This window comes from Coffea eugenioides, chromosome 1 (assembly GCF_003713205.1).
Source record: "Coffea eugenioides isolate CCC68of chromosome 1, Ceug_1.0, whole genome shotgun sequence".
Lineage (NCBI taxonomy): Eukaryota > Viridiplantae > Streptophyta > Magnoliopsida > Gentianales > Rubiaceae > Coffea > Coffea eugenioides.
This window is the reverse complement of record NC_040035.1, coordinates 51,730,647-51,747,176: the sequence shown is the minus strand read 5'-3', so window position 1 is coordinate 51,747,176 and position 16,530 is coordinate 51,730,647. Positions and strand designations below refer to the sequence as shown.

At 38.5% G+C, this 16,530-nt stretch overlaps 4 protein-coding genes across 4 annotated transcripts; 3 read left to right on the top strand and 1 right to left on the bottom strand.

Annotated features, from left to right (window-relative positions):
* The first annotated feature begins 753 nt into the window (after positions 1 to 753).
* Positions 754 to 3,923, top strand: LOC113781032 (protein PLASTID TRANSCRIPTIONALLY ACTIVE 16, chloroplastic). The gene is made up of 5 exons (XM_027326897.1): positions 754 to 1,350; positions 1,528 to 1,980; positions 2,117 to 2,185; positions 2,688 to 2,746; positions 2,934 to 3,923. Exons 1-5 carry the CDS (start codon positions 907 to 909, stop codon positions 3,661 to 3,663), a joined length of 1,755 nt encoding a protein of 584 aa, XP_027182698.1. The 5' UTR covers positions 754 to 906; the 3' UTR covers positions 3,664 to 3,923.
* A 494-nt stretch (positions 3,924 to 4,417) lies between these two features.
* LOC113748642 lies at positions 4,418 to 6,673 on the top strand. The gene is made up of 3 exons (XM_027292149.1): positions 4,418 to 5,517; positions 5,673 to 6,209; positions 6,401 to 6,673. Exons 1-3 carry the CDS (start codon positions 4,687 to 4,689, stop codon positions 6,500 to 6,502), a joined length of 1,470 nt encoding a protein of 489 aa, XP_027147950.1. The 5' UTR covers positions 4,418 to 4,686; the 3' UTR covers positions 6,503 to 6,673.
* Positions 6,674 to 8,075: 1,402 nt separating this feature from the next.
* Positions 8,076 to 10,018, top strand: LOC113774601. Its single transcript, XM_027319167.1, has 3 exons — positions 8,076 to 8,954; positions 9,215 to 9,769; positions 10,004 to 10,018. The coding sequence occupies exons 1-3, from the start codon at positions 8,076 to 8,078 to the stop codon at positions 10,016 to 10,018; spliced, it is 1,449 nt and encodes a 482-aa protein (XP_027174968.1).
* A 2,026-nt stretch (positions 10,019 to 12,044) lies between these two features.
* On the bottom strand, positions 12,045 to 12,686 carry LOC113774590 (probable transcriptional regulator RABBIT EARS). Its single transcript, XM_027319155.1, has one exon. It carries the CDS (start codon positions 12,684 to 12,686, stop codon positions 12,045 to 12,047), a length of 642 nt encoding a protein of 213 aa, XP_027174956.1.
* Positions 12,687 to 16,530: the final 3,844 nt, after the last annotated feature.

The following is a 16,530-nucleotide window of genomic DNA, read 5'->3' as shown; positions in this document are numbered from 1 at the left end:
TACCACTAGGCTGCTCCGAAATTTGTTAATGAAAGGTCTTTATTATATATATATATATTTTTTCAATTCTATCTTTTTTTTCTCTAAAATAAATTTATTTGAAATTTTTTAATAAAAATTAGTACCCTCCAAACTCTATAATTTATAAAATGAATTTCAAAAATAACACATTACATAATTCATTTCAAAGACAAATATTAATTTAATAATTTTTTTACACTTAAAATTCATAAATAAGCTACATTATTACACTAAATATAGATAAAATTTTACACTTGAAATTTGGTGTATTACTAAATAACTTTATATTTAATTGATTCTTATATGAATTAATTATTTTATAGCAAATTAAATTAAATGAGCTTTTACTATGGCATTATTTATTACAATTTATATCATATATCTTATATAAAAAATTATGAAATATAATATTTAAATATATTTAGTGACCCACCGGTTCAACCACTCACCCACCGATTGAACCAGTAACCCGTTGACCCACCCCCTTCGCCGGTTCCTTCCCGGGTTGGGTTTAATAACTATGAACTGGTGACTTGACTGCTTCCTGAGAACAGGATTATGTGGGGGCCAAATTTTGAAGCATCTTGTGATCTCTCCCGCTGCATGTTATGCTGCCTATAAACGTCTGGTGCTGAATTTTTTCCCGTGGATAAAACCTGGCCAGATGGCTTCTTCTCATTGGCTGGTTCTCTTAGTCCCCAATCCAGATCAAAACTTGAACTGAATCGACACCGATCGTACAGAAACTGATATTCCCGGGGACATTTCCACACCTAATGGGTTCAACAAAACTTGAGAAACCAAGACAAAGAGTCTAGTTTGATACTACATTGAATCAAGAAAGAGGCTGCTTGCTGGTAGCTCTTCTTACCAATTCCAATTGTCATGGCGCCAGCTCTCTCTTCAAATTCGTTTTTACTGAACATACCCGCATCCCAATCAAGAAAAACAGTCAAGAAACAAAGGCTTACTGCTTTTGCCAAAAAAGCCGGCGCTGGACCTTTTTCAGGTTTTCAGTTTGGTAAATCAGCAGATGATCCTTCTTCAAGAGAAGGCCAAGAAGATATTTCCGGCAACTCTTCCCCGTTTAAGTTCAATTTTGGCAAGTTGCCCGACGTGAAATCCTTTGTTCCTGCTGTCAACAGCCCGGCTTCAGGATTATCATTGATAAGGCGCAAGGATCCCGGAACAGTGTTCGTTGCTGGTGCTACAGGCCAGGCTGGAGTACGCATTGCCCAATCACTTTTGCGGGAAGGGTTCAAAGTTAGAGCTGGAGTTCCTGACCTTGGTGCTGCCCAAGAACTAGCTCTTCTGGCTGCAAAATACAAGGTTTGCTTCTTCAATTTAGTTAATATGACGTTCAAGAACAAATGGAATCTTCTAATAATTCATAGCGAAATGAACCTCTAGTCTTCTGTCTTGACAATTTAAATAAATTACAGCAAAACGAACGTTAAGCGTTCCTACGAACTTTCAACTACGATTAACATGCCTATAATCCTGCAGATCATTTCTAATGATGAATCGCGTCGTCTCAATGCTGTTGCATCAAATTTCAATGATGCGGAAGCAATAGCAAAAGCTATAGGAAACGCTAGTAAAGTTGTCGTTACAATCGGCCCTGGAGAGAATGGTCCGACTGCAGATGTCACTTTTTCGGATGCTTTGCAAGTAATTCAAGCTGCGCAGTTGGCTAATGTTGGTCATGTGGCCATAATATATAATGGATCATCATTCACTGCGTCAACTTACAATGTGCTAGATGGCATAACATCCTTTTTCGGCAATATGTTTGCGCGGTCTGCACCATTGACGATCCCAGAGTTTCTCCAGAAGTTAGTGGAGACAGACCTTAGATACACCTTGATAAAGACTAATCTCACCGAGGATTACTTGCCAGAGAGTTCGTACAATATCGTTGTGTCGGCTGAAGGAAGTGCTGGTGCAACCGACTACAAAGTAATGTAATGTATGCATTTTCTTTTTTCTTGTCATTGTCAAAAGATGCAGTAGACTTTGAGTTCAGAAATGCAACTCTTAAACTGCTTATCTCGTTCATCCTCATTGAATTAGCTGTTTGTTTTGACTAACTCAGGTTTCCAAGTCAAAAATTGCCTCTCTAGTAGCAGGAATTTTCTCAAATACTGCTGTTGCTGAGAATAAGGTATTGCTTCGTGACTCATAAGAAGGCCTGTCCTTTCTTCTTCTTTTGTTGAACAGAATGGTTCAGTTGCTCATCTTGTACTAATATATCCTCCAAAAAATTAATTAGTAACTGTTAATTTACCCTAGCCCCATTACAAAAATAAAGTGCTATCGAGTAAAGTCATTTGCACGAGTGCTTGAACTATTACCTGTAAGTATATGAGGATGTGCTTGGAAACTGGAAAAAGAAATTAATGAGCATTACAAGAAAGACAAGCAATGGTCAAAAGATTAACTTGAGTTGTTTCACTAAGTTGAATTGAAGATGTGCACTTTTCATTGATCAATCTGAGGCTATTATAGTGCTCAAAAATTCTGACCAGCCTGATTCTTCTGATCTATGCTGGAAGCAAATTCTGTTACCTAATTCCGTTTGTTGTATATGGATTTCCCTCTTCTTGATCTGATGATATTTTATTTCTCACCACTTAGTTCCATTTGTTCCCTTTTCTCTTATTCAGGTTGTGAAAGTCTTTACTGATCCAGCAGCACCCTCAAAGCCTGCAGAAGAACTTTTCACGTAATGAAAGTAGAAAGAATCCTCAAGTATCTTACGTTTTCTGTATGAATTTTGATTTATTAAATGTTGGGCATGGCCGATGATGCATGTTTATCAATATATCGTTTATACATCAGCATACAATAATGCCTTCTGCTTAGCTTATAGCTGGAGTGCGGTCTAAATATGTGAACAAACGTTCTTGCAGCATCATCCCGGAGGATGGGAGAAGGAAGGCTTATGCAGAAGCCCTTGCAAAAGCCAGGAAAGAGGAAGAGGCTACAAGAGCAACAGAGAAATCTCGTCTAGCTGCGGAAGCAGCAAAGATGAGCAAAGAAGAGTTAAAGAAACTTGCAAAGCAGGAAGCTGAGGCTGCCAGTTTTGCAGAACAAGCCCAAGAGAAGGCGGCTGCTGCAGGAGTTTCAGTTGAGAGCCTCTTAAGTAAAGCCCAAGGCATAAGCTCAGGACTATCTTGGGAAAACCTGAGCTCACAGCTGAAATCAGCTGTTCAGCAACCTGCGGAAGCAGCAAAGATGCGCAAAGAAGAGTTAAAGAAACTTGCAAAGCAGGAAGCTGAGGCTGCCAGTTTTGCAGAACAAGCCCAAGAGAAGGCGGCTGCTTCAGGAGTTTCAGTTGAGAGCCTCTTAAGTAAAGCCCAAGGCATAAGCTCAGGACTATCTTGGGAAAACCTGAGCTCACAGCTGAAATCAGCTGTTCAGCAACCGGGCGAGGACTCTAAAGTGCAGGTCGCTACTGTGAGGGGTCAGGGTAGGGCTCGAAATCTGCCTGCCCAAAAAGCTGTAGTCAAAAAATCTGCTTCCTTAAAATCAAGGGAGCTTCCAAAGCCAAAGGCCAAACAACCAGAGTCCAAGACAGAGGTCAGAAAGGTTTTTGGCGGGTTGTTTCAGCAAGAAACCATTTATGTTGATGATGACTAAGAAGATTGGAGCTACATATATTCTATTCTCTGTGACTTTTTCATCTGCCTGTGTGTTCATTATTGATGCTGGGTTAAGTTGGTTTTGACAGAACGAGCTAGAATGGAGCACATTTTTGCACAGTGGTAAGACTTCGAAGAATTGCTATTTATCAGATAGTAGCATATTTGTGGACTCTGAGTTGTACTACAGACTTCCAGCTTGTTGTAACAAATACTTAAATGTTTAAATCGAGATTCCAACACATACAGCCGACTACAGTCCTCCTCTATTAGTTACTTAGTCACTGAGGGTTCTGTTTCAATGGTTTTATAGTTTACGCATGAAATGGAATAGACCAGCTCATAAGGTGAAGTCAGAGTGCATAGACAGTAGCTCATACAGAATCTCGCCTCTCTAGTCTAGTTACAGTTACTGCACTGCTAAGTCTATTGCAAACTAACTTTAAGGTTCTAAATTCCATGTATTTATGGCACAGGCTACTTAGATTTTCTACCTTGAGATCAAATTGGTAAGTATTAAGTATTTATACTATTGAACTGAAAGAAAGTAATAGCTAGTAAAGAACTTAATAGCTGAGATAGCTTAACTCGCCGTAGGACTTCATTCTGTACTTTTAGGTGAAAAGGCAAAATAATAATAATAAATAAACATCATCTGGTATTAAGAATGACATTTAAGACTAAGCAGTAAGAAAAATGTGGACAAGAAGAAAACTTTCTAATTCTCTTTTGTGCGTCTTTTCATCCTGTAAACGGTGTCCTGAAGGTTGCTCAGCTTGTCTTACCTACATCAACCATCGTGTCTTTCAGACCGCAGATTCTTTACAGTGCTACCGTCCACAAGTTGTTACTGCATGTCACATGGTTAGTGCAATCCAATCACGAAAGGTGTAGCAACTTTGAATATGGAGAACACAACCAGAAACAAGAAACTTGATTTCCCTGAGAGACTGTTTCATTGCTCTGGCTTTTGATCTTCTGCACTCATTCCCTGTGCCATCTCTTTAATCCTACCTACGTAATGTTTTTTCTCATTAATTTTGCTGCACAAACATCTCGTACGATTAAGCAAAAGGTTATGTTTTTATGCAAGGTACTGAGCGGTAAGATATGTAAATCACTCGCCATTTCAGGGCTATTCCTGTTGTTAATGTACTTGTACCTATCTAGCCATGCATCCAATCAATCGTCGGCATTGTTATCTGCGGTGCAATCAAGATGGAAACCTTCATCACCCAACCTTAACTCTCCTACCAAAATTAGCGACATTGTATTTGGAATAGCGGGTTTATCAAAAACATGGGGCTATAAGAGATGGTATGTCGAATCATGGTGGCGCCCAAACACAACCAGGGGATACCTATTCCTGGACACAGCTCCAACGCGGCACTTCCCGTGGCCGAGGTCATCTCCTCCTTTCAGAGTTTCCGAAGACATCTCTAAATATGACAAGTACTACAAACATGGAAGGCCATTTTTTATCAGAATCTTGCGCGTAATCGAAGAAATATTTCGTGTAGAAAGCGAAGGAGCCAGATGGTACGTCATGGGAGATGACGATACAGTTTTCCTGATCGAGAATTTGGTAGAGGTTTTGTCTAGATATGATCATCGAAAATATTTCTACATTGGAATGCCTTCAGAATGTGTAATTTCCAATTTTGTCAACTCTTTTGAAATGGCATTTGGAGGAGCTGGCTATGCACTGAGCTATCCCCTGGCCAAGGCTGTGGTAAAGAACATGGATGTATGTATCAAAAGATACTCAACTGCATTTGCCAGCGACTTCATCATGCACTCCTGTATAGCTGATTTGGGCGTCCCCTTAACCAGAGAGAGGGGGTTTCATCAGGTAGCATTCTAACTGCATTCAGGCAAATTTTTATCGTTTTAATCAAATGATATTTCCGTCGTCTAATTAAGATTAAGGAATAAGCCTCCTTTTTTTTGTTTCTCTGTTTTATATATCTGAGTTATATGGCATCTTATTTGTTCTTCCTGTTACAGATAGATCTACACCGTCACATATCAGGGTTTCTATCAGCTCTTCCTCACACTCCTTTACTCACTCTTCACCACATTGATGCAATAGATCCCATCTTCCCCTCAATGAATCGTCCAGAATCAGTAGCACATCTCATGAAAGCTGCAAAAGTTGATCAGTCTCGACTACTGCAACAAAGCGTGTGCTATTTCAAGCGAAGCAACTGGACTTTCTCGGTGTCATGGGGCTACTCAGTTCAAATTTACGAAGACATCATCCCTCCAAGCATTCTTCACAAGCCCATTGCAACGTTTATACCGTGGAAGAAGGGTGCCAATCCTCCATACATGTTTAATGCCAGACCTCCCTCTACAAATCCTTGCGAAGCCCCTCACGCTTTGTTCTTTGGTGGTGTTGAGGAAGCTAGAGCAAACCATTTTGTTACCAGTTACACCCAGAGATCCCAACGCGGGTTAGGAACGTGTTCATCAAGCGGCAACCATTCAGCTGAGTTTATCTCCAAGATTTATGTTCTTTCACCGATGGAAAAACTTGAATGGGTGAGTTGGTCCAAGTCATCATTACCCGTTCTCTCCTTCATTGTTGAATTCGCTTGTTTCCATCTTGTACAAAACTACATTTCCATGATGATTTTCGATTCTTCACACAATTGATGGATTTATATTTAGGCACGTACTATAGTAACGTGATTTTGTTCTCTGATTCTTTTTTTTTTTTTTTTGGGGTGCAGGACGGAAGCAGAAGAGAATGCTGTGATGTTGTGCAACTGGTTGGCAAGAATTCTATAGGAATTAAGCTTAGGACTTGCATGAAGGATGAGATAGTAGCCTGATCAATCCATTCTCCATTTATGTTCGTGGCAATGACTCAACACATCTCAAAGCTTGTAGCGATTTTCATTTTTACTTTGCTTTTTTCGGCCAAGTCCTACATTTCTTGGCCAAAAGAGAAAAACTTTTTTTTTCCCAACTCTTAAATTAGAGATGACAATGAGTTAATGACATCCCTCCTAAGTCCTAATATATGGAATTTATTCAGCTTTGGAGAATTAGGATGTAATTTTCTTACGATTTTATCTTTTTTTGTAACTTTAAAGTTCACATGTTTAAGTTTTCGAGTAATTGATTTCCAAATTGTACTTTATTTATTTATTTTATGCTGTCAAAATTCAACTAGTAAACAACCAACTTTACTGTCCGCTGGAGGCCCATGTTCGAAATGGTAAGCCAATGGAATGTATGATACTGAACTCGGGCATGTCAAGCCCAATCCCGCAAATCCCAATTAAGAATCATACCAATAAAAATCTTCTTGCTAAACAAAAACTTGAACGTTTTGCGACAACTTGACATTATACACTTACTAGCATCATACATACCCACTTTGGGGTACGTCCTTTACATATACATGAGAATTTCACAAGATGGCAAAGACAAAAGTGGAGAAATGGAATGGCAAATTTTGGACAAGACCCATAAACTCCTCCTTGTTGGTAAAGTTGAATTTGTTATTTTTTTGGAGTAAAGTGCTATAAAGAATTTGCATGAACGAAATTAGTTGATTGCCTTGTGAAATTCTAAGTTCTACCAGCCTAGGAGGAATTAATTGAATTGACCGAGAAAATGACAGGTGATAACACCTATTCACATAGATAAACAAGACTAGACTATATATCTAGATTGGTTGATCGTAGAAACAAGACAATTTTGTACATAGTACAATCGTGCTTAGAATTCTGTATTCATTTGTTCCATCTTAATTTGGACTATATGCCCAATGTACAGATATCCAACTCATCCAATCCGTAGCTCACAGCTCATATAAAACGGACTAACCCGAAAAAGAAAGAAAGCCAAAAAGGGGAGGAGGAGAAGCCAACGCTGTCAACTGCCACACTTTATTTACAAATTGTCCCGTCCCGCAATGACAACAGACAAATTAAAAGCATCGATCTGAAAGAGTAAAAGGCGTGTTTGCGCCGTGCAAATGGGTGAATGCAAGATGATAAACACGAGCCATGATCAGTGTAAAGATTGGCATCACGACTTCTCTCGTCTCATTTCACGCATTTCCAGCTACTCTTACTCAGGAAAGAAAAAAGATACCTGCACCATTTGCTTTCACATGTTTGAATGCGTCCCAATTGATCAGTTTTAGAGACGTTTCCTAATGGCAGTAGTAAAGTAATACTGCCGTCTGACGGGTTCTCTTCTCTCTCAACCTTCTAGACTCTACAGATCCATGGTGACTTTTAATCTCTTTTTTTATTCATTTGCCAATTTTAACAAAATTATAGTAGCTGTTGAACTGAAGCCAATTCCTGAGGATAATAGCCAATACAAACGAGCGTGAAGAATTCAAGCGATACGAAAACAAGTAAATTTCAGCCCATTTTTATCCTATTTATGTCGCTTCTCAGGAGGTATAATCTGATGTCCCAAACCAATTCCACAGAACTGATCAGGAGTCAACAAAATGTCGCGCAATTTTCTAATGGGGTGGCTAAAAAGTTGTACAAGTTAGTGGTCATTTCCGGGTTGGTCCTGTATATCATGTATATTCTTTGGCCTGGTTTTCATTGTTGCTATTCATTCTCAGTTTTAACTCACTTTAGGCCAACAGTCGTGGGTAATTTAGAGAGCTCATACTCTTCTGGTACCGGTACTAATAGTACTACTAGCATTAGTCATATTGTTTTTGGAATAGCGAGCACTTCGAACTCATGGAGGAACAAGAGATGGTTCATTGAATCCTGGTGGCGGCCAAATGTGACCCGAGGATTCGTGTTTCTGGATACATTCCCAGTTGATTTGATTCCATGGCCTGCTTCTTCTCCTCCCTTTCGGATTTCAGAAAACACTTCCAGATACAAAGATTACGACAAGCATGAAATGACTCACGCGATCAGATTGGCCCGGATAATCAGAGAGATTATTAACGAGGAAGATCAAAATGATGAGGATGTGAGGTGGTATGTTATAGCTGATGATGACACTGTCATATTTATCAACAATTTGGTTGAGGTTCTTTCGAGGTATGATTACAACAAGTACTTCTATGTTGGGATGAATTCAGAATGTCATGCATCCAATTATTTTCACTCGTTTGAGATGGCATTTGGTGGAGCTGGATATGCTTTGAGTTACCCTCTTGCAAGGGCTTTGGCTAAGAACTTGGATGTGTGTATCAGGAGGTATCCAAGTCTATATGGCAGTGACCACATCGTGCAGTCCTGTGTGGCTGATTTAGGAGTCTCTCTCACTCAGGAAAAGGGGTTTCATCAGGTAATTAGACTAGCTAGCTAGAAGACTGTTGAAGTATTCTTTTACTTCCAGGAATTACAAAATGCTTAGAATTTACTATGAATGTTATTTGAGCTGAATTGCAGTCTTTGTTAGTATTGAATAAATGGCGGATGCCAATTGCAATTTGTGTTTGGCCATGTTTAAATTGATATATAAATAATTCTGTTAGAAAATTTTCAGAAAGCGCATAGCATAATAACTCACCTTATGCTGGTGCTGATACCATTGAATTAAATCAGGTTGACCTCCACAGCGACATCTCAGGTCTGTTATCAGGTCATCCACAGTCTCCTCTAGTCTCCCTCCACCACCTGAAAGTCGTAGACCCCATTTTCCCCTCCATGACCCGTAACCAGTCGCTGAACCATCTAATGAAGGCTGCAAATGCTGACGAGTCCAGATTACTCCAACAAACCATTTGTTATCACAAGCAAAACAACTGGAGTTTCTCTATTTCATGGGGCTACTCCGCCCAAGTTTATGAGGCCATATACCCTCCCAGCATCCTCCGACTGCCCCTCCAGACCTTCAGGCCCTGGATGTTTGCTAAGCCATTTTACATTCTCAACACCCGAATCCCTTCCACAAAAGATCCATGCCAAATACCTCATGTCTTCTTCTTTGATTCCGTTGAGACAATTACTGATATTATTGGACGACAGCACCTTATAGCCACAACCTATACCAGGAGGAGGCCGCGTTTTTTGCCAGCTTGCTCATCAACCGGGAATCATTCTGCTGCCCACATCAACATGATTCGTGTCCTCTCCCCAGTATTGGAGATGCATGACGGGGTGAGCAAAATTTATTCAAGTCTTCTTCTCTGTGCATTTCATTTCTTTCTCATTTTTCTCCATTTGGTATTGATCATTTGATATCGGAAAAACTGTATGTTGTTGCCCCTTTGGTATCAATGCAAGTCATATCCCGAAACCAATTGAACTGTCCAAACTTTGCCATGTTCAACAAATAATTACGTTACTATGAGTTTGCGATGTACACTAACTAATCTTTCTTCAAATCTATAGCTTAAATCTGCCTGAATAAAAGAATCTAATTAGGCTTATAACTACCAAAAAGTTATTTCTATGAGCTAGTATTAATTCCAGTAGTAGTCTAGTCCATTTTTTCAAAAAAAAAATAAAATATTTAGTGTAAGTGGGTTGGAAACTGTCACTTACATTCCCTTCTCCCAACCACCTAATTCATCCGCAACGGATCTTCTGTCCCATACCCTGTGTCTTTCTCGAGGTCTAGTCCATGTACATATATGCAAACTGATTGAAAAAAATACAAGAAAAGGGGTCATTTTTACGGTGATGTACTTGAAAAGAAGTTTCCACATTATTGCAGTAGCGTTACTATTTTTCTTAATTTCATCTAAAACTAATTAATTAAGGGTTGTTTCTCAGGTTGGAAGAAGAAGGGAATGTTGTGAAGTTGAGTATGAATCACGATCGAATACTACGCAAGTGCAGATCCGAGCCTGCGTGGAGGATGAAATAATTCCCTGAATTAATGCGAATCACTTCTGCAAAGATTTTAACCTTTTTTTTCTTTTGTCAATGTCTCTTGAAACATTAGCCTTACGTGCGGAAATTAATCGAAGGTAAAACAAAAGCGTATCGTACTACTTGCAGCGGATCCACAAGAAGTTAATGTCGTTAAAATTTGTTAAGCAGGCATAATATATCCGGTAAAAAAGGGGAGGGGGGGGGCGGAATGGAAAAGAAAGTAAAGAAACCCTGTATCAATAGAAACGAGTTTTTCTAACTGACTGCGAGGTGAAGTACACTCCGAGAACGATTTCAACAAAAAAGGTCAGAATTTTGGATTCAATTTGAACGGCTAGAGAATGAATTCATGATTACAAACTTCTAGTTGAAACCTCATGTTCATGTAAATTGAAGCCATGACTCATATGCGAGTTATAAAGGAAGAGAAAACCAACTTATATGCGAGTTGTAAAAGACGTTCTAGCTCTAACGAGAAAATGTGCTGTTTATTCATCTCCACGATCACTAATATTCATCAGAGTTGCAATGCAACGCTTCATTGCAACTTTAGTGCACATTGGTCATCACACACAACACACTACATTTTTCACACACACACACGCACAGAGAATGCCCATGATTGTTTTGAAAGAAAATCTTTACTGCATGTTGAGGATTTTTCATGATCTAGTTTCTCGCTTTACTTGTATTGTTCATTTAAATGAGTTCCTAAAGAAAGTGAAAAATATGTTATGCTTGATCTAAAGAAAGTGAGGAAGTTAATGCAGTGAAAAATATGTTTTCCACCACTTACTTATGTTGAAAGGCTCCGGCCGCTAAGAAAGAAGAAGGATGCCGAAAGGTGAAGATTAAAAGGATTACGCTGTCGCATTGAAACATATGATTGGTGACTAATGAAGCCAAGACCATGTCTCAAACATATATGAATGGAAGAGAATAACAATGATGGTGATACAAAAATGTTGATAGGTGCAAAAAAGCTAGCATCTTTTTATTTAATCTTAATTTCTGCAACATGATCAATAAACTAAAACAACATTCTTTTTCCTGAAGAATGAAATATAGAATCTTTTCTACTCGTTTCTGTGACCCAAAAATCTTGCAGTCTAGCGAATAATTCAGAACTAGGTTTTGCTGAAAACTTCAACAGGATTATACTGAGAAAAAACAATAAAGATCAAAATTGATGATTTTTCATAGTTCATACGTACCGTGAAATACTATTTCACAGATTAATTAACATCGACCTTCACAAGCACTGCATGTGAGGAGGCAAATCTGGTCATTCACAAGATTGAGCCATGATCAAGAAAGAAAAATGAATAAATCAACATAGCCAAGCTCCAACTAATTTCATAGCGGACCAGGGTTCCAAACGGAAAACAAAAGCTCAAACTATGATCAAATTAACCTTTCCCTTTAGTATTCAGGAACAAGTTAAAAAAGGAACCACTGAAACCAAAGGAGAAAGGAGCACAGGAAGGATGTATTTGTATATAATCGAAAAGTGGCAAGTACCATGTAATCAGGATTATCATGATTAACATCATTATCAGAAGAACTTTCTTGTTCCCGTAACAACCGTTGATTTCGGAGGCTCATGTCCAAGCCTAAGCTCAAGGTCCAACTCGGCACCAAAAGATCCTTGGCCAGATATAAACTCTTCTTGCCAGCTTCCGGAATTAGCTTGTATTACTGGACCCGAATACTCCGCGACGGCCACACTTGATGCTGTTTCAACAAACAATGGTAGCTGTTTTAGCTCTGCCATGTGGCTTTCATAAGAATAATTTTCTCGAAGATGATCAGGTGCTAAAGCAGATGAGTGCCACTTGGGACTGCTGATTTTCATTAGTACTTGGGCAGATGACGTGAACTCCAATGGCTTACCTATGTTATTTCCAGGACTAGTGCTTGAAGGAGTCAACGGATTATTAGGCATTCCTTGAGCATCAATCAACCTCTGATTCTCCTTTGAAGCTTGTTTCAGTTTTGCTTTATCTTTCCTGTGGATGTTCATGTGGCCTCCAAGTGCTTGAGCGTTTGAGAAACCTTTCTTGCAGAAATTGCACTCGTATAGCCTGGATTGTGAGGTTGGACTCCTAGCTTGCTGTTCGTGATCAGAACTGTCCCCCACTCCAGCCTGCCCCCGGGGGCTGGGGATTTCTGAAGTGGGCTGCTGATTAGTTTCCATTTTCTCTATTCAGAGAAAAGAAACAAGAGAGATGGAGATAGGCTGTAGCCTGCTGATGTATGGGGGGGGGGGGGGGTTGGAGAAGACGATTTTTTTTAGGGGAAGAATGAATGTACTAAAGGCCTGCTGTGAACCAAGACTTTATTTTGCAGAAGTTAAATAAATATTTTTCCAGGCCGAGTTTTGTGTGCTGTTGCTTAAAATTACTAAAGAAGCCCTGGAGAACTTTTGTTGCAATGGGAAGTGGTCAAAAAGAATTCGATCGGTTGATCTTAGCTAGCTCCAAGTGACTGAGACGGTGGAATATGGAATTCATCATTGATATATGATTGAGAGGAAAATGATTTATGACAACATTAAGACAAGTGCTTAATTATTGTCGGAAAGATTAAATAGCATAATATCTAATGAAAAGTTATATGCCTGCACATAGTTTTACATATATCCCCTCTTGTTCTAGTTCTTAATTACTTGGAGTCGTCAGCTATACATAGAGATCGAGATACATTTTCTAGGAATTTATTTGTTCTTGTGTGGCGGTGTTTGACATTAATTATTGTTTATGGCTAAGTGCATGCTTCACTTGAACACTCAAATTAAGCCAGTTTTGCGTTGGAGATGAGGTAGGTATTATTAGTAATAAGAATCTTTAAACTACAGAGGATTTTGACTAGATAACAGTACTATAAAAAAACTGTTTGTGCAAGTGGAGATATCAAAGTGACATAAGTACATGGAGGAGTCTTCCTTCCTTAACAACGGAAAAAAAAAAAATTCTTTTTTCAGCTTGAATTTCTTGATTAATTACTACTATATGGTTTAATTCAAAATGGAACTGTTTGGCCATCCGCAAGTGGTTTTTCTTGATTACTATATGGTTGTGTTTGTCCATTTGCCGTCGGCCGTCCGTAATCGATCTGCAGGGTATTTGGGCCATATATAGTTAATACATGCAAGATCTTGATGGAAAGGTCCTAACACAAGCTTTTAATCAGAGAATAATTAGCATATGTTTTTTGGATTCCCAATTCTCAGGTCAGTAATTATTATTAGATAAATTATGAACACAGAAACCGCAGCTGGCATCTCAAAGCTAGCTTCTTCCTCTCTAAACAAACCGGTCCGGCAGCTGAGAAAATGCCACATGGAAGCTCAATATAGGGATGGCCAAAATTGTCCCTCTGTCAAAAGGCGTTCATTTCTTTGGTCAAGAATTAGTTGAACACCTATTATTAATTATGGCATGTTTAGAACTTGCTACAAGATGAAATTGGATTGAAGCCAACTTAATTAATTTCCCACTCGACATGCTGATTTTTCGAGCTGATTAATGAGAATTAATGGAAGTTCGATCTTCAAAATGTGTAATTAACCCTTGATTTCACGCTACAGCTAATCACACAGTTAAGGGGTTCTAATTATACAAGTACAGGTACGTGGCCATAAGGTACGATTTCATTCGATTATGCAATTTTAAAATGTTGGTTTATATAGTCTCTTGTGAATGACTCTGGGCATCAATCGCTTTCCCAACCGGACGCTATCGAAACGTTTGATACAGAACTACTTATGTGACGTTGCATGGCTCATTATCTTACGTAGAAGTGGGCACGCGTGTTTTTGGGAAGGTCCTCATGCATGCACGTCGTAATTGGACTAACTACTAATAACTAGGAAAATGATAGTCTCACCCATGATGACTTCGTTTCTCTTTTTTTCTTTTTTTCTTTTTTTTTAAAAAAAGACTCCCAAAGTTGATGTCGTATCTTTAATTTCTCGGATCTCAACAAAAAAAAAATGTTAGTCTCTATACAAGGTCATAACCACCCCCCCCCCCCAGGGAAAAAAAGACCATAATTTTGGGACGATGGGATGGCAAATTTTTTGATGGACTTGGTTCACGAACTTAAGTGTGAACCTTGTGCCCTTTCAAGTGTCCAAACTAATGACTAAATAAACATATGCTGATGTAATATAAGGTTACAACGGGGATTTAGGCACTTAGTTGCATGGCCATAATATCCATTGGTGGAACTATGGATCAGATCTATGGACCAGATTAATTTTTTTTTTAATGGGGCCGGGATTATAATCTACAAGAATATAGGGAAGTAATCCAAATCCAAAGACACCAAGCTTGGCCTTCCAAAAGATAAGAACAAGAACAAGTTTCACTTGCTTTTCAGCCATCGACGTCCCACTGTTCTCAAGGGCGCCATAGTCATAAAACTCGAGGCTTGACCGCAAGGATGGACTTACCTGCTCAATTTATGGTAAGTTCTTTCTGGTGTATGTATAGGTCTTTCAGTCGAGATATGCACCTCGTCCACCATAGAATCAGCCCTAAGCAGAAATCCTAGCTAGAGTTTATAACATTCGAAACTCCTTCGCTTTCAATCTGATCAGGCAGGAAATTGACAATTCGCTGAATTTGTTCCTTTAAAAAGGCATGCGACATATTTCAGGCCTATTTTTCTAATCATGTTTAACTTTGTTTGGGCGTTCTTCAGAGCTAATAACTTAATGAGTCTAATCTGCTACACTATCTTAATTTAATGAGTCTAATAAGCATTAGGAAGTCTAACCTACCATTTTTAATGGGTGAAGCACCGTATTTTATAAGGGCTTCCCTTTTAATTTGTACGTCTTCTAAACCAAAAAAAGACAACTTGACGAGTTTCATTTTCTAACATGCAGGTAATTAATCATCCACTTCCTCTGCTAACAGGGTTCGTAAATAATACTCCTAATGCTATATATATTGGTATGTTGTGGTGCTGACCTTTTGTGACTTAACAACTATCAGCAAAATATCAAAAAACAAATCCATCAGTCGGACACTTGATCAGTTTTAGCAGCTAATTAACTACAATTAAACGATAGTTGTCATATATATATACTCTACTCATGTTAATTAATTTAGTTGCATATTAGTACAATCTTAATTACTGTGTCCTAATCAAGTGCCGCAATATGTAGTACTCGAGTAGGTCTCGAGATATGATATATAACTGAGATGTGTGTAATGCCTTGAAATAAATTTTTTTTTTTAAAAAAATATATATAAAGTCCAAAATTGAAGTTCAAAAAATATCAAATTAAGACCTCCGACTCTAAAAGATTGTCGTACGTGTAATTAAAATAATCTAAACCATTTCCTCATTCTCGTGAAAAGTTCTCGATCGAAGCAGTTTAATATAACTAGACACAGTTTGACCAGAAAACATAGAATGATCCTCAAACATCTAGAACTTTTCACGCTTAATTAAAGATTTCATTACAAATTTTCATGGCGTTTACCTCTTCAACAATGACTCATTTTCTTTAATATACTTTCTTTTTTTTTTGGCATTTCAGCTTTATCTTTTAGTGCAAGATTCGTGTACTGCAGTACCTTAGCCTACAATAACGTGCATGGTTACTAACGAACAAAAGCTGTCAGTGTCAAAACTTGCGCCTGACTATTGATAAAACTATACATATATTCTCCTTTCAGATTTAGGAGTAATACCTTCTGCGCAGTCCCAGTAGTTTTTTCTAAGGAGGTTTCTAGTACTTGGGGTTGGGAATGAAAAAGATAGAATTGTAGAATCTGAATTTACTGACCATCATATATACACGAGAGTATGTAGATTAAAACAGAAGAAATACCACAAAAAGTGGTGAAAGTTGGAATTTTCTGTTGGATGGTTACGTTCAAGGTCACACGACACAACTCAGTAAGTACCATGCTATGCTTCCCTGCTTACAAAGTTGTCAACCGAAGGTATACAGAACTAATTAGATCAAATGGATGCTCTGACACCATTTTTGAAATTTTTTCATTGCAGGTAAGATTTAAACT